Below are 22,434 nucleotides of genomic sequence, written 5' to 3'. Positions count from 1 at the left end.
CGAGGACAGCACTTCCTTTTTTACCTCCATCGCCACAAGCTAAATTCCTCAATTCATTAGAGGAGAAAAACACACAGTCCAACACTCTCATACATTCATCTGGCAAATGTGGCCTGAGGAATAATGATTTACTGTGGCTCATATTTCACCTCAGTGCACAGGGCAAACTGTTGACTGAAGTGTTGTGGAGAAAATGCTAACTGAGGCATTTTTTTTTTTTTTTTTTTGACTGGAGCAACTGGACAGATACTGGTTTGTGCTGTTTGTGGGTATGTTTTTGTATGTTTGGGTAAAATATTCCATACATAATACCGATATGCATGCAAGCCATTTAACGTCTGAAATATGCAATTTATTTCCTATTTATTTCTTGTATCGCTTGAAAACATGAGGACTGACATTGTGCTGTGTATCTCAAGTGGCATCAGAACCTCACTGTATAGAAGCCATTTAGGATACAGTTAAATTTTAAAGTGAATAATCGTGTTTTGAAGCTAACCCGTACGGCTGAACAATATGGCCTCTGTGTTCACACAGTGGTCTCCTTTCTGTCTGTGCAGGAGGAAAGCCAGCACAGGTAGGGCCAGCATCGAATCAGTCTCAGCTGCCGCCCTTCCCTGCCCTGTGTTCTCCTCCTAAAGAGCTTCCACTTATCTGCCTGCCACAGGACTGTCTGCGTGCAGCCGACCACTGTCATGTAGACACCATTCTCAAATTGATTGTGACAGTGCAAGAGCTCCCCGATTTTCCTGCTTCAGAATTCAAGCTGCCATGTCAACGCTTGTGTACAATGCTAAGCTTTTTTCTTATTTTTTTTATGTATATTTTCTTTAGTAAATTCCAAGAGAAATGAATACAGCTTGTGTTCCAATTTAGTAACTACACATTTTCCTTCAGTTTGAGTAAATGCTTGAGCATTTTGCTTTTTTTTTTTTTTTTTTCCTCCCAATGGGGGGCCGGGAAACTGGCACTCAGCAGGGAAACTTAAATAGCTCTGTTGAGTATGAGGCTCAGAGACCCTGCACAGAGCAAGCATGCAACACAGAGCAACCTTATCTGCCATAGGACACTGTGTACCACAGTTGACACAATATATGTGTGTGCGTACATATATACACAGTGCAATAATGCATGTGCTATATGTGTCCTACATCACGTAATGAAACGGGGCCTTGCATCTTTTTAAAAGAAAATCTCTTTCGAGGTATATAATTATAAATGTCAACTGTAAGTATCCACGTCTTAAATCTTTTTCTCTGTCTTGCTCTCTCTCTCTTTGCACTCCTCCTTCCACCTTGCCTCCTATTATCTGCTACTTTCTGTGGTTTGGAGCCCTTCCAGCCGGCCTCCCTTTCTTGCTCTGTGGTTTTGTTCAGAGATTTCATCTCCCTCTTCATCGTTCCTGCAGATTGACAGCTAAGCTCAGGTATGAAAACAAACAGTTAGCTCTGGAATCGACGGGTGAAAAGAAATCCGCCACTAATGCTCCTTCACAAACTCTCCTTTTTCGCCTGCCCTGATGCTAAGCCCTAACAGCGCACAAGGAAAGGCAGATGGAGATTTGAAATCATTAACCCTTAATAACACCGTTCTACATATCTGGTTTAAGCACACTGCCTCTACTGGATTACTTACTCTAAAAAATGTCTCTACCTCGGAAGCAGCACATTATGTAGCCAAACACCCACATGTCAGTAAGCTATAATTAGAGATGTGTCATCTGTAAGAGGTAAATGGTAGGTTGGGTTAGCAGACCTTGAAAAGCAAGCGTCTGATGTTGTTGATACAATTGTTTTGCTTTGTTTGTTTACTGTACGTGCGTGTTCACCTCAACAAGATAAAGTATTCGGGGCATGTTTGAACACAACTGCAGCAAAAGAATGTCTTTCTTTTTCGAGAGGTAAAAGCCTTGGGTCAAATTCTGTCACACCTATTGTTTTTCATTTGGAGACGAAATGATTTGCTCACTAGTCAGATTCCTCTACTTGCCGCTGCAGTAACACAATCCCTCGGCTTTCAAGGTTTTGAGGCTTTGGAACAATGCTGAAAGGTGGCCTACGAGGTGCTCGGTATAATTGGTTGAGGAATCTGTTAGCGATCAGTAAAGAATATACAAGGCCGCTTTGCCAGTAGGTGCTGCGGTGTTTATCTGCATGTCAGCCTTTAGTCCCCACTTCCTTTCATTCATTTAAAACCTACAGGAATGTTTGCCTTTTGTACTGGTTTTAACCTAACAATTAATGGGACCTCTGATTCATCATAACACTTTAGATCTTAATCATAAGGTGTTTTCTGCTTGGTACCTTTGTTTGTGTTTTAATTAGGTGGACCTTGTGCGTCTCCAACCCTGGGCTCCTTTTTAATTGCCCGTATTTACATCAGGCAGACATCAAACGCGGAGAGAGAGAGACATTTGTAAGGGGGAGCACAAAGCAGCCCTTTGAAATGTCTACAGTCATATGAAATGGCATGCTAATTAAAAATCTAAGGCTGCCACTGTGATAGGAGAAGCATTTATATTGGTAACTGTGGTGTATAGACTGTCTCCATAACTCATCAACAGACAGAGGCCATAGTGTTTATTATCAGACTCCCTACCTGTTTACAGACCACCAAGTAACCTTCCCGTTCCCATTCATCAAACAGAAGAAATGCCCTGCCTGTAATTTAACAGACCAGCTTTCAAAAGGCTAAATCATTTTAAACATTTTACCCAGTGCACTTTGATCTACAGTGGCATACAGTACACAAGGGCAGGTACAATGAATCTAGTTTACCAAGCAGTGATTTATCCTTCAGTTCATTAAGGTTATTGCCAATGAATATACTTATTAGAACGTTCAACAGGCTTTTTTTTTTTTTTTTATCCCTCTTCCTCCACAAGTGTAATTCAATAATTAAAGTTTTATTTATGTATGACATCCATACATCTTTTATATAAGAGACAATTAAGCAAATTATCAAATCACCTTCTTTACAGAGCTGTGAAAAAGTCCTCATGAATGTTATTAAAAACCATTTAAGTGTTACATTGAGAATATATGGAGTGTATATTGTCGAGGTGGTTTCTAAGAAATAAAAAACGAAGCTGAAGAAGTTGTCTAATGATCGGTGAGGGAGAGAGCAGGAGCCAGTGACAGCCTGGTGTTATCAGCCAGCTGGTATTGTGCTCTCCCGTGCTGTATAAACACACCAGCTCTCAGTAACAGTCAGTGCTAAGGACTGAGCAGCAGCCCTGCCCATCCTCGACCCACCTTCGCCCTGTCATAAACACAGACTTTTTTTGGGGGGGAGTGCTTCGCCGTGCTGCACTTGATACGCCGCGCGGGGCGTTCACTGTCAGAGTCAAGACATTCCACTCAAACGCAGGCTTACTGAGGAGACGACTCAGCACCGTCTCCTCTCCTCTCCTCTCTTAACGGCTTCTCTTCCCTCAGCTCGGCCGTGCTCTGTTTACATCAAGCACGCTTTGGGTCCAACAATTACCAGAGTGGCATGGACGTACCGCATGTGCCAGAGAAGAGTAGCAAGTGCTCAGGGTCGTCCAACGGGACAACAACTGTAACCAGCTGACAGGCGCATAGAGGCTCAGAATGGGTCTAAGTGGACTGGAATTCTGAAGACAGCGCTTTGGACAGAGTCAGGCATTCCAACAAAAGATAAGCGAGGAGAGAAATGAATGAGGAGGGCAGCCAAAGGCCTTTGTTTTATTTCAGAGTACAAGGCGGTGTCTGAGATTATACAGTCCATAGATAATGTATGTCTGATAGGAATGAGGGACTTGTTAACACGGCTCGGTGCTTGTGTGGTAGCGTGTGGTCCTACCTTTGACTTCTGCCAGCAGTTCACTGGTGTTGAGCCTCTCCATCTTCTCTTTCCAGTCTTTAGAAAGAAGTTTCTCCATGCATGAGGAATCTGAAAAAGACACATGGAAAAAAAAGAAGTATAAAGCAATTTGAATGAAAGATAAGTCCTTGTAATGTTTTTTCATAATTATTCGATATTGCTCAGAATGTGGTTCCTGTTTTTTATAGTTTCTTGGATGTTATAAATCTCTAAGTCTATTCACTTAAATGAAAATTAAAGAAAGTCAGTGCCTCACTCGAAAGAGGGGTATTTTATTTGATGGTATTGCGCAGCGAGCATTAAAAGAGGCTCAGCCTGACAGTAGAAAGATGAGCTAAGGGTGGAGTGAGGAGGGAAGCAGGCATTGTGGGGATAGCGTAAGGGCAGAGACGCACATTAAGTGGGAGGCAAGGAGTGAGACTGGGTACGTCCGAGCGTTCACATGGCTGCCAATGATGAAAACAATTAACATTTGTCCAGCAGACAATGAATCAGAGGAGGAATGGCTGCAATCTGCCATGCTGTCGCTGGGGTAGCTGATAAAGAACACGCTGGGCCGGCTGACCCAGGCCTCCACCATCCCTGCACTGCTTAGGGGTCAGCCTGTTCCCATCAAACACCAGCAGCACAAGAGAGCCTCCACCTTGAGCCACTGTCTCCACCAACTGCCTCCAATGTGAACCAGATCAAGACATGCAGCTACTCCCCCCATTAAGTCTGATAAAAACCAGCAGCAATGCAATTATGGGACAACAATTGTTGTACTACTCCTAATGCCTATTTGATGAATATAAAACGGCTGTGCTGATTTCAATAGAAAGTGTCCTCAGGTTTCATATAGTGCCTGAGGATGATATCATTTGCGCTGGAGCAAAATGCAAACCACAACATATGCACTAATTATGACCACAAAGCCCTGGGGCGCCACAGTGAATAGTCCAACTAACTATCTAACAGTTAATCATTCATGATCATAGTTCTGGCAACAAAAGGATGCAATTCATAAGGATGTAAATATTTCAATCGTTGCCACCAAGGAGGCTTTTCTCAGTTTGATCTTGCCATCATGTGTTTTTGATTCCTCATAATGTGAAACACAGAAACAAGAGGAAAGACTGAGAGGGCCTGTCAAAGCAATTTTTTGGACTTTTCCAGTTTCACTCTTATCATCCTTGACATCAAACAAAGAGTCGATTTATACGGTTGAGAATGTATACAAGTGTTGTTTCCTTTTATCCGCCTGTAACATCTCTTGCACCGACCAAACACCGTTCTGACAAACACTCACTTCAGAGGAACTGGGAGGAACAGGGAGTCAGTAGTTCTTGTGGCCTTGTTTAAGGATGGCTCTCAGAGAGATCAAGCAGAGTGACCATTTTGTTTGATTGTCCACTTCCTCCAATGTGATGGGGGTCGACAGGACATCTTCCAGCTCAGGGTCATTATAACATTACTTCTGCTTTATTGACTTTCCAATTCCCAACTCACAGTTTGTCCCCTTGACCCCAAGACAGGGGGAGAGAAAAGGCTGCATGTGTTGTGTGTGTTTGTGTGTGTTAACTCCCCCTGTGGTACAAAGATCACAGATCTTAAAACAGGGGTTAAGGGCGGGGGGGAGTAGCAGAGCTCAGCCCTTCTTCCCTTCTCCTCACCCCTGGGTGAGACAGCTTCCTCTCCGGGATCAACAAACTCCCCTCAAATCATAATCCTCAGACAAACAGAACAACATCAGTGCATGACATGTTCTCCCCTACAGCACGGAAAAGACTTAGTTTTACAGAGTTGTAAAGGGGAATTAAACAAATGCAGTGAACATATGTTAATATGCACACATATGCTCCCTCACACACACACACACACACAACCATATGTACATACACACACTTTCATCACAGATGCTGCTCCAGCACTTGATCATTAAGGAATGCACCAACTGTTGGAGATAATGTGGTGCCAGCTTCCATTCTACTCCAGTCCTCCCCCTCCTTTCCACCTCCCTCCCAGGAGAGCTGCCGCTCCCGCACTTCTCCATCCCCTCCGCTGGGCCAGACACGACCTGCCAAGTCCTCCAACAGGAGAGACTACAGCTGGAATGCAACGCTGTCCTCCCTGCCTTCCACCTGGGAGAGGTGAATAATGACCTGGATTAGTCTATAAAATAACTCTCAAGCATCTTTCAGTGTTCGAACAGCGTCGACAAAACAGGCAACCAAAAATGGATTCGGTGAAAGCGGAGCAACTTTTTGCGCAGGCGTGCTCGAGGAAAACAGTAAATGAGTCAGATGTCTGGCTTTTTTCAAAGCACCCTTCCACCGCCTAGTTTTCAGAAGAATTTAGATTAATGGGAGGAATGCTATTTCAGTTTCTGAAATGTCTGTTTTTTCTGGGGAAATTGTAAATGCCAATGGACACACTGGTTAGTTTCAACATAATAATTACTGTCAAGTTATGACACAGAGAATGTCAAAAATTGATACACGCTGAACTCACTTATTATTTCTGAAACGAGATTCACACTTCACGGATTTGCAAGTAAACGGCAACAAAATTATTTAAGACAGTTGGTGCAGAACTTCTTGAAGTTTTTGTAAAGAGGGGTTTTCTGCTCTTGTCCTTTCAAAGTAGGACATCACATACTGGGGAATTAGCTTAAACAAGAGAAGAGTCCAGTGAGTTTATTTTTATTTTCCTATGGGGGCTCTTAAATCTCTCGCACCACCACCCCTTCCATTTCTTTCCCTCCCCCCCCTCTCGAGATAAAATGCTCTGTGGCTGGGGAGCAGGCCATTCAGCTGGGATGAGAATGGAATGAAAACAATAGCCCTTATCAGGCTCTTATTTACATTTTCCCAGCGTCCCTGCAGTAGACAGCTTGGCTTGTCACCAAGCCCAGATCGCCCCACTGGACCCAGACCAACTTCCTCCAGCCACAGCGATTCCAATGGTCCCTATGGACCCTTGCCTGGCACAGACCCCCTCCACTCTGCAGCTAGCACAGATAGCAACATACAAGACAAAACTACTGGAGTGTGTGTCCAAGACGTGTTCCCATTGAGAGAGGAATGGTTTCTGGACTACTAAGCCCGTCTGGGTCTCATTGTCTCTTCTCTGGGGCTGCTGCTGTATAGCTGGAAAAATGCCGGGAAGCCTTTCCCGAGATTTTTTAGAGAGTATCCAAGTGGCACTCAGAAGAAAGTGAATAGTCGTCACTGATTTAATTCTGCCAAATTCAACATGTTTATCTCCTATCAGCACTGTCATCGCTGGTGTACAGCATCCTTGTGCAGGTATTCTGTGATCTGACTGATGTGGGTGAACAGGCGCAGGGATTGAGACACCTAGAGCTGAGATGAGTTGGCTAGATTAGGCTTTTTTTTACTGTATTAAAAACAAAGCTAATGATCCTCATAAATCTCAACAAAGGAATGTTTCTAGCTTGATGTGTGACATAAACAAAGCTTTCAGCACCTGGCAGTCGGTGCTGCCAGAATATCATGTTCAGTATAAACCACAGGAGTGAAGCAAAGAGGCAGGTTACCACCAGCTATCTGTCCTGACACCGACAGTCTCAAGGGAAAATGTCTTTCCCACTTATATTTCATACCGTCTGATGTTTTAATGCAGCATTAATAAACTGAATTTATTTTTTATTGTTCGCACTAAGTGAGACAAAACACTTTTATTAAATTGAGTGCTAGTTAAGCTATAAATGCCTGTGGTTGAGAGGCGAAGGTAGGGGAAAGTCATTTGCTAATTTATGTTTTTATTGCTGCTCTAAACAGAGTAGTTCATTCAAATGATCATTGCAAACTGTAGAAAAGCTCAAATCGCTGAGTGGAACACCAAATAGACAAATAAACACAGCTTCAAACAAATCAAGTCTTGTCACTTCGGAATTGGATTGGACAGTAATAAAGCCGATCTTAAAAATTCATGACACACTAATTTTCAAATTGCTCTCCGGATTGCAGTAGAGATATGAAGTCCAGCGTGTATATTAAAGTTAGCAAATATACCAGGGCCAAAAAAAGGACTGTCTTCACTTTTACATATCAATGTTTTGAATCTCTAAAAGGTTTAAACCACTAAATGTGTTGATTCAATGAAACACGGCGTCATGTTTTCAAAAGACATGCCTCAGAGCACAAAAAATGGTTTGTTACAACATGCAGCAATTGGTATTTTATTACCCTGTGTTGTCAGCAATGAAATCGTTTCAACTGTCTGCTACCACATTCTGAGCTTCTCCGTGTGCACTATTCTCCCGGGAGAAAGATGATCCTCGTGTTTGAGTGTTTGTTGTGTTGAAAAGCAGTTGGCAGAGAAAAGAGGGCTATCTAGCAGAGTCAAATTAGCCATAAGTCATGGATAACAGACTAAGAGACCTCCCCTTTAGCATTGGCCTTGTATATCAGTTGTCTCAGCCTCAAGGGGAAACGTGTAATTACCAAATCAATGATCAACTGACACTGACCATATAAATAATTTCCTACCAAGAATGCAGAGGCCCGTACTGCGGGGGGAATAGAGAAAACGACAGTGGGGAGGAGCCGGGGAAACAGGAAATAGGGTTTAGAGTCTCTAAACAAGCTTCAGCTTGAATTGAGCACATTTTTTTTACATATTGTCATAATCCATTTATAGAAGACCAAAACCTCCACAGAATACTAAACTTGGCATTAAGAAGATTTATGAACTGCAATAACAAAACTGAAGAATGCACCATTTTAAAATGTATTAAGATTGACTCTCTAAGCAATGACATGAAATTGATATTATTATACATATTGCTCAAGTACTGCTCATAATAAAAGAAATCACTGTTAAAACTAGAGTGGAGGAAAAAAGGGGGAAAAAATAATGCAACTTCAAAAAGTATGTACTGTATAATTGTATGAATCCTGACCTACCAGTGAACAATATCATGTCCTGCATGTTTTTACGATGCATATGTTGATGAGGAATAAAAAAGTAACTTTTTCCCTTGCGGATCTCGTCAGCGACATATGGTCATATAATAATATATGTTGATGACTGTAGCCTGGTGATGCTTTGCTAAAAGCTCTAATGAAGTAAGCAGTGGGACGAGGAGCATCCACGAACGGTTAGTTTGAAAATGACACAAATCATCTTTATCTTGCAATAATTTTTAGAGCTGTAAATTATGTATTAATGACTCCCCTATATGATATCAGTGTTTTTGATTTACTACCTTATATTGACTGTACCAAGAGATTACACGTGTAAAAAAATGTCTGAATTCTAAATGAGAAAGATGAAGTGGGATGTCTTAAATAGCTCCTAAATTTCGCTCCTATATTCAGTGTTAGATACAGTATATTACTTTAATTCATGCATAAATTTGTATCCCAGAGATAAAACTCTGAATCTCAGTCAGACAATGATAGGCTGACGTCTAATTTCCCATCCACTCTGCACTGCACGGGAAACAAATCAAAAGTCGAGATTGATAAAAAAGAAAATGACTGTGACACACTCCAAGGAGTCCTTTGAATATCTTAATCACAGACACACTAAAAACAAGACCCCATCATCACAGCAAATAAAACATAATAATTACAAGAGGCAGGCAGGGAAGTGAAATGCAGAGAGAAAACATGTTTTTGTCATTCAGCCGGTAGTCCCTGAGACAACAGCTGTTGGATGCTGCAAATACTCCTGAAGTCTCCATAATCATGGCGTTATTGAAGTGAGGACAAAAAGGGCACTAATTGCAAGGGAGCAATCGGAACGCAATAGGTTACACACCCGGGTGATGTCGCACAATGCAAACGCTAAAGAGGGAGCTGGGGGGGTAAAAAAAAACATTCTGAGCACAACAGTGCGTTGTCGCTCATTTTCAGGCAATTACCTTTCCTCGTTGTCAACCGTCTTAATAACCTCTACCATTTCCAGAAGACTTTTTGGTGCAGTTAAATAATTCCAGCTTTTTAATATGTAATTACTAGTGCTGGAATGCATAAATAAAAAGGTCCAGACATGTCAGTGTATTGTGGAGCACCTGCACCTCGTGGAGGGCTTTCTTTAACTGACACCTAATCATTATTCCACTTGGTGAACATCTAGTCACCTTTAGACTCTCCTGTTTGGTCATGTAAACACTCGCTATAAATACATCAGAGTTCCTGGAGATGTGCCTCATCTGAGGCTCTGACACGTTTCATACTACATGTACATACTTCTTACTGTACCTCAACTCAGAGACATCATTTCTCACTAAGTGCAAAGATTTGGTGTTAATGTCTAGAATGAGTCATAGGTCGGTTGTAGTTTTTCTTAGTTGGTGTTTTTGTGAATATGAGTTTGAGAAGCTTCTTCGTGGAGGCTGACATTGGATCAAAAGTCGTACCGTAGTTTGTATTCAAGGAATCAATTCAGTTCAGTTCAGTGGGCTATTTTCCGCTGCTTTGTTTCTTTGATTGAACATTTTGTGGTTACTTCCAGCAAATTAAATTTTATCCCTTGTTTTTATTCCATTAGCAACTGCAAGGCTGCAAAGTTAAAAGGCAATTGGACCGAAAGACCTCGACATTTACACCCACAGGTTGACACTATTAAAAACGTTGTAAATACGTAGGAAAAAATTAGATGCAATTTGCAGGTAACTTTTGATTATTTTAGCTTTTTCCTCAGGCAGCAAAACACGCTGGCCTGCGTGACCAGGAACTTCTCCCTTATCCCTCGCCTTTATCTGCACTGACCAATGTGTTAATCCCACAGTGTTGACCTGGCCATTCTAGGAAGACGTATACACACACACAGCAACCTGACCTCTCTAAATAGGACACGTGTCTATCAAGCATATATGAATTAACCATCCCCGAGGGGCTTCACCTCCTGAGCTGAGCAGCATGTGACCTCTCCCAATCCATTTTACTGCGGCACTCTGTGGCAATCAGGCTTGAATTATTAAAGTGAGCAGTGAGCAATGATCAATTCATTGCGGCCCTTGCTCGCAGACTGCCCGGCCGTACTTCAGCAGAAATGACATTGAGAACACTTGAGTATGCTTCCAGACAATGCACATAAATGTGAAATATGTCAGACCCAATATGTCAATAATCATAACCGTACAGGCTGAGGCCATGTCCAGGCTAATCCTACAGAAATGCTGTTAGGTGACATTGGGGTAAGCAGGTTTCCACACTGTGAAGCCTTACAAATGCTTCCCTGAGAGAAAGGGTGGGAGAAGTTAAAGGGCTGACGTCACAGACTTCTGTACCTTCCTTCCTTGTATAAAGCCTTAAGTATTAATCTGGGCGTATTAACATATCTTGAGGATACACTGCTGAAGACGTGCAGGCCTTGCAGGGGCCAATGGGCCAAGATTCAAAGTCAAACTTCAGCCTCTTATCTACTCACAAATTAGAGACACGTAAAGACAACAGCGAAGAAGTTGAAAGAGAGGAAAAGATTGCAGGAAAGTATGCAACTCAAGGAACCTGGAAGTAGGGGGAGGGCAAGGGGAAAAAAATCCAATCAAAACTTCGTGAGGAGCAGATGAGGAGCCAAGATAAACCAGTACTCAGAGCCCCCAAAACTGCAATCTCCCCTTAAGCCGGAGAGTGGCAGCTGGCAGAACAGCTGGTGAATAGGATTAATGTCAGAAGAATGAAATAAAACTCAACATATGTCCGAGCCTGAGGTGTTGGGACTGTGCGTGATTGTGCCCCCGATGGATGCCATGTGTGCATCTGGAAGGAGCTGCTGTGCTGCTCCGCTCTCTACTCCACAAGGTCACTTTTAAGAACTAGGACCATTAAATGCTTGGATAGCAAAATGAACTTTTCATTCCCTCTCCTCTCACATTCTTTGCTTTAAAGCCTTTATTCAGGCAGCAGAGGGAGTCTATTGAGCGTAGCTATCAATACAATGCACCCTGAAACTCAACAGGGAAACAAACAATTGCTATTTTGATTAAACTTGGGAGGACCAAATATTGTATGTTTAAGGAACCAGACAAGGTCAAACAGAAGTGGAGGTTTCATTCAAACGGAGAAAGATAAAACACAAATTAATTTAATCCTTGGTAATTCCTATTTATACATGTTTTTGGTTTTATTATAATCAGCCTAATAAAGCCCTTCATATAGCACAGCACCTTGGCATATCTCAAGTGCAACATTTGTTAATTTATTTTTTCGACTAGATAACAATAGAGCAGGAAAGTAATGCATCATGCAGTAAGAGAGAAAAAAGATGTTTCTGGTTTACTAGAAAGAAAAAGTAGACATTACTTCTGGAATCTCAGCCGATGCTGATGAGGGGATCAGCACTTGGGAAGACGAACATTACAAGGAGAAATTTGTGGACTTGATTTCAATTTATAATTTCCATTTGATGTCGGTAATCATTAGGGTCCACACACTGTAATAAATTATAATAATTTCACACAAAAATTAAATTACTGGGTACCTTGCATCGGAGAGATTTTTTTTTGGGTACCCTGCAATTTAACTGTCAGATATAAACTTGCCTGCTAATCAATGCTCGAAAACATTCACATTTATTCATCTATGTTAAATTAATAGACGTGTGAAGAAAACGTGGAGTACTGTGATCATGGCTGTTCAGTGTGATTTAGTAAATTAATGGGTGTCTGACTCTACAAGGACAAAAAGAGACTAATAGGATCCACATGAATGCATTACAATTTGCACTGAAGCCAAGTGTCGGGAACAGACATCGAAACTTTATTCCATCATAAATACTGGACGACGGCGATGCGCTTCAGAGATTGAACCATAACATGAGACATTAAAAAAGCACAAATTACCAGAATAAGCAGGGTAATATACTGTACGTTTGGTAATACGGCATACTGTAAATGTGTTGAATTTTGCTCAAGTGTGTGCGTGTAAATATCTGCCGGCTATATTCTTTATTCTAATTTCAGTTTAAGTAAATTACGTATTTTAAGGGTAAAAACAGAAAATCGAAACTCACAGCGAAGGTATTATTAATTTCGTCTTCTGCAGTTTTTCTCTCTCATTTTCAAATAGTAATTAAAGTCATTCATTGAATCTCGCAGCCAACTTTATTTACTAAGATGCCAAAGTTCAGGATGCACATACGCTGCTTACTGGACTGTAAGACCAAAGGTCGCTATTTTTAGCTTGTCGTATTCGTTCTCAGGAAAAAAGGGGGATACATGCACACACTCTTTAAAAGTTACAAGAATTATTAGACATCTCTTTTGGGTCTTTTGTAACACTGTGTCATCAGACACGGATTGACCTCGATGTAATGCAGAGTGTCAGGTCAGTGTTTAAAATGCTAAATTAAAACGCAGAGAGAAAACAACACAGGGCAGCTACAGTCCTTCAGGTAAGTAGACCGTCAGCCCCCCTGCCTGCTTTTTACTGATGGGATGATCTGTCATCACACGTGTCATCACATTTATTGCCTTAATTATGGAAGTGCAATTGACCATCTCCTGATTCTGAGGACACTTTTTAAAAAAATTTTAAATGTGAAAAGCATGTTACAGGCATAAAAGCAGAAAAAATGCAACATCCGTGGTCTGTTGTGTACGGACTGATTTTGAGGCCGACATTATCCTCAGCCTGAATTATTACTCCAGCCTGTATGTCATCATTTTTAATACTTGATCAACACAATAAGTTATCAGATAAAGTCAAAAATGAAATTATGACCCTAGCCTTGCCACGGGATAAAGAAATGATGAAGTAACCACAGCACTTCTAAAGGTTAAGCATCTCCACTCATTGGCAGTCCCCCATTCATTTGCCCACAGCTAAGTGCCTCAATGTGCTGCTGTTCAAATTGGTTCAGCAACAATAGAAGCTGCATTTTTCCTTTCAATCGGCCCATTTCCTTTCTGTTGGATACAGAGCCATACGGACTGAGACCTGCTGGGCAAAGATGGAGAAATTTGCTTCTCATGAGTGACTGAGCTCATTGGTGCAGCTCACAGGGAAGCTAACAACAGGCTTACCCGAATAGCCTTTGTCGAGCTACGTGCCACCCACCCCGGGAAAAAAATGACAAAGAAGAAGGAAAAGGGGAAGATGACATGTGCAGTAAAGGAGGTAAAATGATTATGGAGTCTAATGATCCAATTTTCTTCTCCAATATTATGCTAATTGGGACAAGAATAACAAAAAGGCTGCCCCAGCAAATCATTAATCCTAGTTTTAAATAATAATAACAACTAATCAATTGAACTTCATGATGTGCAATTGACAACGTGGTCTTTAAACATATTAGCCGCCCGACCGGTGCAGACTTAAAAAATTATTCTGAAGGTACTTCCAAAGACAGATGACATTCGTCAAATAATTATAATCATTGGCACTCAGGCTTTGCAGTGCAATAAAACACATTTCTATTCGTTTCTTCTGACATCTCATCTGCTGCCGCACGTAATGTTATTGAACAAGGAGAAAGAGAAAGCATTGAGTGGGAGGAAACATCTGTTTCATCATCACTGATTAAATAGTCTCTTTGTTCAAGAGGCAACCATCAAAGTTTGGTGTAATACACGCTCGCTGTTTGGGAAAAAACAATGCAAATATGTTAATTGGCTGCGTGTACACTAGTTGTCATGTTTACTTGTGTCAAGGCGGATCTCCTCGCTGGATGGCTGACGTACGTCTGACTTACAAAACAAGCCTGCTCCGAAATCATTAGCAGGCCACAGAGGCCGTCTGTGCCCAGGGTGTGAGTTACACTCACACTATTTTGATCCTCGGTCAGATGACACCGGCTCTTTTGTCAAGTTATGTGTGGAGAATGCTTGGGAGCTGAATGCCACAGCTAGGACAGTGATACTGAGCTGGCACACAAGTCTCCCAGTGTAACGCTACAGCAGGCAGGCAGGCGCGCACGCACACACACACACACACACACACACACACACACACACACACACACACACACACACACACAGCAGGACACATGTGCCCTCCCTCTGCACCCCATCCCATTGTGGAATAGCCTCTGTTCTCCTTATTTCTGACCGCCTCCGCCCCTCCCCCCTCCTCTGTCCTGACTATATGAAGTTTGTCTGTGCATGTCCCTCTTTATGATCCTTTTAGTCACATTTCCCAATTCTTGGCTTCACGACCCACTGACAGATATAGAAGCATTAATGGCTTCTGCCTTCTTATGTGTCAGCGTTTCACCATCTCTGTTCCCCTTCAAATACTGCGGTGTCACATAAAACAGACAGGCCATTACAAACTGCTGCTGATTTAATCGCCCACACGCAGCACAGCCCTGAGGCAGGTCTATTGTTTTTTCAGCCAAATTCAACAACAAATATAAATATCTAACCATTTCTCTACATGCACAAGCTGTGACGTCACTAACGAGACATACCTACAGCCAGCGTGAGGGTGTGTGAGTACGCAAAGACAAGCGAGCCTCTGTGCAACCCTGGCCGTGATTTGTCTCTCAGAGACACCCGTTTCCTCCTATCAAGGGGTTCCTGTGCAGCCAGTAAGCCAGGATCACAATGGGAGTTTTGTGCTGCATGGGTGCAGGGGGACACGCTCAACAGCTGAAACCCGGGAAGATGGCCCCTGGAATGCTCCACAGCAGTTGCTACTGTTGACTAATCGGAATATGAGAAGTGGGGAAGGTGATCTTGAATGCAAAGAATGGCACATTGAAGAAGCAGCTGCTTGTTTTGTCATCTGAATGACCAAGACAGCAGAAAGGGTTCCCGTTTTGAAAGTGGCAACAAAATCTGTATCTTAGCTTGTGTAAAGTGAAACCTGTGTCGGCCCCCGTCGTCCTGTGGGGACGTGCTGGTGTTATGTGAGGGCTCTGTTTTGGAACAGATAGTAAATACATAATTCAGGAGAGGACCAGGCACTCTGTGCTCCCTCTTCCCCTCATACAGCCACTCCATTTAGCTGTGGGCTCTGATCTCAGCCTGGCAGAGGAGCAACTTTGTCACTGGAGAGTTAGATGGGGTGGGAGACAAAAATTTAGGAGGAGGGAAAGTGTTGATCTGGATCAGGTAAGGTTGACAAGAAGGTAGCAGGGAAGGGGAGAGAAAAAGGAAGGGAAAAGAGGCAAAAACTGGACAAGAAAGAAGAGGAAGGGAAAGTGAGATTAGGGAGGAGTGAGGGGCAGGGTATCTTTTTTGCGAAAGTTCACATGTCAGGCTGGCAGGCTGCCCGCGGCATACAGCCGAAAAATCTATTTAACGTCTGCTTCACAGGGTGACAAGAGGGTTGATTGGCAGAGAGCAGAGAGCCGCTTTTGATCATGTGTCCTAACAAGCGATTCCAGCTCATGTCTCTTCAGCCTGAACAGATCTACATTACCTATTCAAACAAAAGTGACAGACCAGAGCACTGCTCCGCTGGGCTGGTGCACCACGCCACAGGCCAAGAGAGAACACACACACACACACACACACACACACACACACACAGACACACAGGATGGCCCCCACTGACACGTACAGTATATGCAGGCATGCGCACACACACACAAAACTATATTGGCTATTTGATCAAATAGATTACTTGCATCAAGATAAGTAGCCTGCTGAAACCATGTTGACAGTATAAAGAAAAGATTATTAAAAGGAGGTGGGAACACGCCGCACAGGAGAAATGCTGGTGCTTGACTGATGTTTGGCCTGTGTGTGTCCTGCCAGGAGGGTCCCGGCTTCACATCGTCCGGTAGGATGCTGCTCCACTCAGAGACAGCGAAGAGCTATGTGTGTGAAGATTGCCTCAAAATCAGCAACCAAGGCAACTGGATTTCAAGCCCTCATTGCATATGCATAGAGTCAGAGGCTCATGCTCAGATCATTATAACAAAGATTCCTATTAATTAGGTGGGATAAAGCAGAACCAGATGACATGGCAGCTGGGATGAGAGGAGAGGGGAGATGGGAGGGAAGTAAAAGAGGAGGGGAGAAAGTGCATCAGTCTGTTTGGGGGGAGGGAGGTAATGTATAATACAGGCTGCATTACACGTACAGCGATATACCTTAAGAAAACCTTTTCTAAATCTTTTTTAATGCTAACTTTAAACTAGATACATTTCCAAAAGATAAATCTGTCGGCGCTATTAAGCACCTGCATCCAATTTCCAGCTAGCCTCCGCCTGGAGTCAGCAGGGGCTGCGACACTAACGGGGGACAGTGTTACAACAGAGTCAAGAGTTCATCAGTGCTAATCAGACCACAGGCTTAGAGCTGATCCTATTCTCTTCCAAAGCTTTCACCCATCCCTGAATCTCATTACATGGCCTGTTGTAATAGAGGATAATGACCTGGGGCTACGCACACAATGCTGATCACTCCCCCACACTCAACCTACTGCACAGTCATTATACAGTGATAATACACAAGCCCGTCGGGGGGATTACACTTACAAATAGAGGAGAGGTGATAAAGGCAGAGGGAGAGGAAGAATAAGTGATAACACAGGAACACATACAGTACACACGTGACCCTGATCCCTGAACACAATTAGTTCATGGCACACCATGTTGTGCTGTTTTATGCCACGAGCAATGGCTTGGTTACCTGCTGCTGTAATAGGAGAACTATTTTCTCCGTGGCAATAAATACCCTTCTATATGAGATTAGAAAGGGGTCACAGTTTGACTGGGCTCCAGTTGAGTATTCTGCTCAAGCACCTACTGTATCCACTCTGTTCTGAAAAGGCTATATAAGGCATCCTTTTTCACTTTTTTTTTCTTTGTACTTAAAGAGTAATTCCACCAATTTTACACATTAAAGTGTGTTCACAGGTCTTGCGGGGGATAAATTGAACCACCAGTGATGTCAATGAATAGCTACGTTGCATTGTGGGTAATGTAAGAGTCAGGTTTTGATTAGCAAGAAAATAAAACAATTAAAAATGTGATATCTCTGGTTGTGCTCTATCGATTTTGATCATTTGTTTTAAACTGTCCATAATGAGTCCAAAAGTGTTATAGGAGTGCAATGTAGGCTGCTTTTCAAAACCTAGTGTCTACATTACCCACAATGCAACTTAGCCACTGAGTGACATCACTGGAGGGAATTTATCAGATCACGTGCAGCTTCCTCTGGAGCCACAAAAGGCTTCATGCTACTTATTCTTATATATGCAGTAGTTCTCCCCGAGACCTGTAAACACACTGAAATGTGTTAAATTGGTGGAATTACCCTTTAAATGTGTCTGTCAGTCTGCTTTCTATTGGATGAAAGCTGGAAAATGGTTAGATTATTGATATTTATAGATTATAGCTAAGGGTTATACATGAAAAGTCTCCACTGTCGGTCTAACAGCTGTGTCAAATGTCCTCACACCACACCTGTTCACTGGCTGGATTGGATCGCGTGCAGCACTGTTTCTCAACAGCATCCAGGGAACAGAGCCATAACAGTGTGCTGTGATTCTGGATACCAGAGCTATTGTATTCAACAATGGTGAAATGGTTGAGAAAGGTTGATTCGACCAGAAAACAGACTGTAATACTGAATGGTAGATAGGTATTTGTTACGCAGCTCAACTAAAAACATGTTGGGTTGAGTGCATCTAACCCTCTTTGTTTCTTGTCTATATGCCTCTTAGTTTCTTTACTTGTGAAAGAAGAAAGAATGAGACTCTGCCTCTGCATACCACTCAATAACACAAAGATGAAAAAAGATACATAGTTGCATCCAATTCTGTGCTGGTTTCACTGGCAAGGACTCAACAAGAGGACACGGAGCCCAGGAAAATCCCTAAAAGCCAAGAAAGGAAGCTTAAAGCCAATTACCCGTCCTTGTCTTGGGGACGATCATAAAGCCTCAACACACAAAGTATTTCCGTGTTGACTTGTACAGTATTGATTCATACTTTAGTGCATTATATAAAACTGTTCTAATTGCATGTGAATCAAATCAAGGTCACCTTGGTTTTTTATAATGGTGGCTATTTTTCTTTTTCCCCCTAATACTTTATACTGACATTTTTAACTCTTGACAAGTGCTGTCTGGAGACCTTTCCATAAATAATGCATTTACAATACCTAGTAAATAAACATGGGGCACAATCGTTAGCCCTGCTGGCAACTGGGCCTAATAGAGCTTTTACAGCAAAGGTGACTATTCAGCTAAATGTGCTGCTTGCTGCTGGGAGGACATTTTCATTCATTAGCACAGTCACAAGCACTTAAAGCACTTTAAGGACCAGAAATGGAAAGGAAGGGTGGAAGGATGGAGAGGGTGAAAGGGTACAAATATATAGAGATGGAAGAATGGAGGAGTGATACCTATAATACTGAGACCGCCTCTATTGTTTTATTGTTTGTAAGGCATCATGGCGAATGAAGGAAACTGACCAATAATTTTCTTTGAATGGAGACGTACAGTTTTAGTGAAATAAGACAACATATTTGCTCAGGTATTGTCTCTTCTAGCCCTAATCATTCAGATGATTAGGGCTAGAAAAGACACCTTTAATTTACACTGAAAAGATGGAATATCAGGCTTCAATGAATGTGCATCATAAAACATCACACATGAAAAGCTAATGTATAGCTAATAAAGACAGTCGACTATACCATGGCAAGGAAGCTTTCCAACCCCAAGCTTCGACCAGTGAAGCTTTAAGTGGAATATCACGTTCCATAAGTAGTCTACCACAGGCCATTTGTTTTCCCTCTACAAGTGAGGTCACTGCGTTCATCCCCAGTCCGTCAGGACAATGACCTATCTGGTGCAGACAAGGAAGCCTGGAGAAGAATGGCAGCAGATGGTGAAGAGTCTCTGAGGACGTCGGTGATCCCGACCAAGCAGGCACCAAAGCAGCAGAATTAGACGCAACAGTTGTCATGCTTAGATAAGCGATATATTTAGCTCATCTGTTGCTTGCGCCACATTAGCAACATCATTAAGACAACAAATGGCTTCTCCGAGCTTCTTGTATGTTCTTTAATAGGTTAATCCTGTCCTTCTCAATTTCCAACCGTGTCTCTCTCCATAAACAAAGACATAAGATTATGATTTCTCAAAGGTTTTCATGAGGTTCTCCTTTGGCACTTTCTAAGACTCCCTCTCCCTCCATTTTACAGTAATCACTGATCATCACCGCTGAAGCTTCCTCAAGTGCTCTCAAGAACAGAGTATCTCTCAGTTCCTGCGGCTCGGGGACAGCGCGCTGAACTTTGTGAGGCTCTTGTCTTCTGCTGTGTTCCCTGCTCGGAAACTAATTTCCTCCAACAAGGGAGTTTATTTAGGTGGCGATGATGCACAGCGCATGAGGCAGACCAAGTCTCTATTATTAACAGGAGATTAAAACAGCTGTATGGCACTCTAAAGCACCCTCTCCTCCCTGCGCTAACATACGGCCCTGGATTACAAGCTGCACTTGACCATTTAAATTACTGCAACAACCAGCCTTCACCAGCTGGGGCTCATTATCATAACGCCCTACGCTGCTACAGAGAGCACCGGCTTTCTTGCCCTGAAAATCAACCCCGCAAGAAACGACACACATGAAATACATGCTTACCTTATGGTAAAACATAGAACTAGTAGCAGAACCCCTTTATTTTATGTGTCATAAATTAATATAAAAGGTACCGAATACAGTGTGAATAATTAAGCGTCACACGTCAACAAAAGCTTCAGTACAAGGTGAAAAGCGCAGGCATGCACCGGCATGTTTTGTGTGTTTAATATTTCATACATCTTGACCTTTGTCTGTCATTTTGATCCATTTCATTAATCTAAACGTTTCAGCTTTCTAAATGATCTCCAAATTACAGGTGCTCGGATGAATGAGGATTGATTGTTCTGTCTTTTATGATCCAAACAACACCACAAATAATCAGCCCGCATATCGGGACGTGGCTAAATGATTATCCGGCGAGTGGCCTATCTGCGACGCTCTGATACAAAGATCACCAAACGAACACTTAAAAAAGAAGTGGCAAATTATTTTTAGGCTAACAGAGGTCTAATTTATTCGTCTGATGAAGTGCTTAAGCTAAGAGCTCCCCAGACACTAAATGAGACACATGCATTCCCAAGGGGGTTTAACATTTGATTGGATGTAGTTATATTACTACAGCCCTAATTAAGAAGGGGGATGTGTTTCAGCAGCTCTTTCAAATATTTGTTTTTCCGCCATACTCTTGATAGACTGCAGGCTGTGGGAGGGAGAGCTGAGCGGGGTGAAACGGGGTGCAGATATGACATAGACCTAACAGTCTTATCACAGAAAGGGATTTTGTTTTTCTCCATGTGTAATTGTAGGATAAACAAAAACTCTAAAATTGTCATGGTGTGTTGAATAATATGAATTAATTAGGCACGAATCAAGTAAAAAACCCGTGAGGAGGTTCTTGGGTTGTTTGTGGGCAGAATACCTGCGCCGAGTGAAAAAGCGTTCTGTGTAGCGAAATAAAAAAGAGGTAATGTTCCTGGCATCAGGTCAGCACTATGAGTTTAATAGTCAAAGAGTTTGCCTTGGCACCGCAGAGGACCACACTTACGCCGAGGTGCGCTGCCACACAGTCTTTGTCACATTGGAAGAGGTTCAGAACAAACTGGAAACACTGTAACGTCAGTATTCCCAGCTTGTGTGTGTCCGCATGAGTGTATGAGACGGGGAGATACAAGAGAAAAGAGGCGGACAGTCGGTAAGCTAGAAACTTAGAAAAAAGAAAGAGGGAACATTTGGGGAGATCAGGCGCACTTAGGAGGAGAAAGGTATTCCTACGCCCATACCCAAAACACACACACACACACACACACACACACACACACACACACACACGGGGAGTCATACCGTCTTGCTCTGTCTTTGTCATCTCCTCCAGCTTCTTCTGCTTCAGTGTGTCCACTACGTCTGCCAGGCTTCCTTTGCGGCGCTCCGGAGTTCCAAACGCTGATCCGCTCAGCAGGTCGCTTCGCTCCCGGGCCCCCTCCTCCGGCTTGTGTGGGGAAGTGGAATTGTTCCGGAAGGAGTACAGGGAACATACTTTATTGCTGTCAGATTCCTGTAAGACAAACAAAAGTCGGGAGGGGTGGCAACAAGGGATGGGATTTGTATTAAAATGATGAGAGTGCTTCCGTGTTCTGTCAGGGCTCCATTGAGCTTTCTGACAGTTTTTCATTCAAATGCGGTGATTGCTGGGTTTTTGCGGCTCAGGGGCGATTTGGCCGTATCAAATGGCTCCTTCTCTGGCTTTCATACAGAAGCTTCTGCGTCTTCAACAGAGCTAGCTGCGCTGGCAAATGAGACATGACAAGTGAAAAACTGAGATGAAATGATGAGGTACACTTTCATAGGGCATATCCATAATGTGCTCAGGCTTTACTTTTCATCTGCAGACACTACACAGAGAAACCTCCCAACTGTAATTTCTCAAATTGCTTTTGAGTGTGCATTTGTGTTAGGGTGACTGCTGTGTAATTTGTTCATTTTCTAGTGGAGACCTATTCTCAGCTGAGTGCCTCGAGCCGTCGTAAATCTGTGTCCTGTCTCGGGCTGTTGTTGTTTTTCAGTCCCACCTGTGTATGGTTTAGTATTTAACTAAGGGTCCCGTCTCTCGCTGACTGGCTGAGTGCTCCCTGTGCACAAACAGAGACATGAAGGA

The 22,434-nt window shown here is 42.7% G+C and overlaps 1 protein-coding gene across 9 annotated transcripts in view; it reads right to left on the bottom strand.

Annotated features, from left to right (window-relative positions):
- The window catches only part of sox6 (SRY-box transcription factor 6), a 138,015-nt gene that overhangs the window by 64,536 nt on the left and 51,045 nt on the right, over nt 1–22,434 (bottom strand). For all 9 annotated transcript variants that reach the window (XM_084359626.1, XM_084359623.1, XM_084359628.1 and 6 more), the window contains 2 exons: nt 21,624–21,834; nt 3,826–3,915 (listed from right to left, as the gene is read on the bottom strand). In XM_084359626.1, coding sequence (XP_084215752.1) covers nt 3,826–3,915; nt 21,624–21,834 — 301 coding nt within the window. The remainder of the gene's footprint in view (nt 1–3,825; nt 3,916–21,623; nt 21,835–22,434) is intronic.

Source organism: Pagrus pagrus (assembly GCF_965226575.1).
Source record: "Pagrus pagrus genome assembly, chromosome: 1".
In the NCBI taxonomy this organism is placed as follows: Eukaryota; Metazoa; Chordata; class Actinopteri; order Spariformes; family Sparidae; genus Pagrus; species Pagrus pagrus.
This window is presented reverse-complemented; position numbering and strand designations above follow the sequence as displayed.